Source organism: Morone saxatilis, unplaced genomic scaffold (assembly GCF_004916995.1).
Source record: "Morone saxatilis isolate NCDOM2014 unplaced genomic scaffold, NCSU_SB_2.0 Contig21, whole genome shotgun sequence".
Classification (NCBI taxonomy): domain Eukaryota; kingdom Metazoa; phylum Chordata; class Actinopteri; family Moronidae; genus Morone; species Morone saxatilis.
Window position 1 is genome coordinate 5,419,181 of NW_023339774.1, and position 1,179 is coordinate 5,420,359.

General features: G+C 40.1%; 1 protein-coding gene across 1 annotated transcript in view; it reads left to right on the forward strand.

Annotated features, from left to right (window-relative positions):
• igsf9a (immunoglobulin superfamily, member 9a) overlaps window positions 1-1,179 on the forward strand; it is a 51,796-nt gene that overhangs the window by 20,213 nt on the left and 30,404 nt on the right. Inside the window, exon 6 of the mRNA XM_035668621.1 lies at window positions 82-186. Coding sequence (XP_035524514.1) covers window positions 82-186 — 105 coding nt within the window. The remainder of the gene's footprint in view (window positions 1-81; window positions 187-1,179) is intronic.

Below are 1,179 nucleotides of genomic sequence, written 5' to 3' on the forward strand. Positions count from 1 at the left end.
TATGTATATATGTACTGTATGTACTGTTTGCATCCATCCAGCTCTCAGTCCATCTGTCATATCATATTTAACAGGAAGGAGCCTTATCTCTGCGAGCAGTGAGCATGCAGTCAGCAGGACAGTACACCTGCCACGCCTCCAACTCTGAAGGAAACGTGACTCGCATGACAAAAGTGAAGATCAAAGGTCAGTTGTTGCCTGACGGCCTATCTGTCTGTCTGTCTGTCTGCCCATTCTTTCAGTCTCTGTGATGTCTGTGTGCCTGACTGGCTGCGAGCCACCATAATTTACATTTCTGTTGCTCCCTCTTGCATCATTTGACAGAGTGGTAACAGAAACTCAAACCGAATTCCACTCTTATTCTGTCTCTGTGAAGATAACATTGATATCATGATATAAGACAGCATATCATCTGGGATTTTGGGGGCATTTCTTTATCGTGATAAAACGTTTGTGTTTCGCTCAGTTTGTAGGCTGCATTTCAGAGGACATGACTGTTTCTGACCTTGGTAGGCTGCTGTAGTTGAGGGGAATGAGCAAATATCTCTCTTTGGTCATCAAATTCACATTAGTAATTAATTAATTAATATTTTTCCTAAAAATGTAAATTTCTCATATGGTATGTGGTGAAAAATATATCATGGGACTGAATGTTTTTTAATATTTCCAGGTCCTAAGACACTCACACTCACAGAAGTTTTCAGATTACAGCTTTCCAAATTTACAGTCCACTCTGAGGACAAATACATGTCGAATATGCAAATATGCTACTGTGTATCATTGGATTACACCGACACAGCACTGCATAATACATTGTGGAATTTATTTCTGACTTCTTCCTGTACTCCTACTCCTACTCCTACTGCTGATTTTCTCCAGAGAACCAGGACTCGTCTAGAGCGTGGTGCATAGGGAAATATTTAGTTTTGGCATAATGTCTGACTAAGATTTTACTTCATTTTGGAATCTCACAGTCGCAGTGGTCACATTTTGAATAATAATCACCATGAGCCTAATACTGTTCAATCTAAGGCACATTATCTAAGCTTTGGCTGTGTTTTTCTGCAGCGTTGCCACATGGATGGATTAGAGTAGACTAATGACAGATCTGGATGAAGCCAGTCTAAAAAGCCCTAAGTAACCTCTCAACTATCACTCATGCATATATCCATTCAGCAT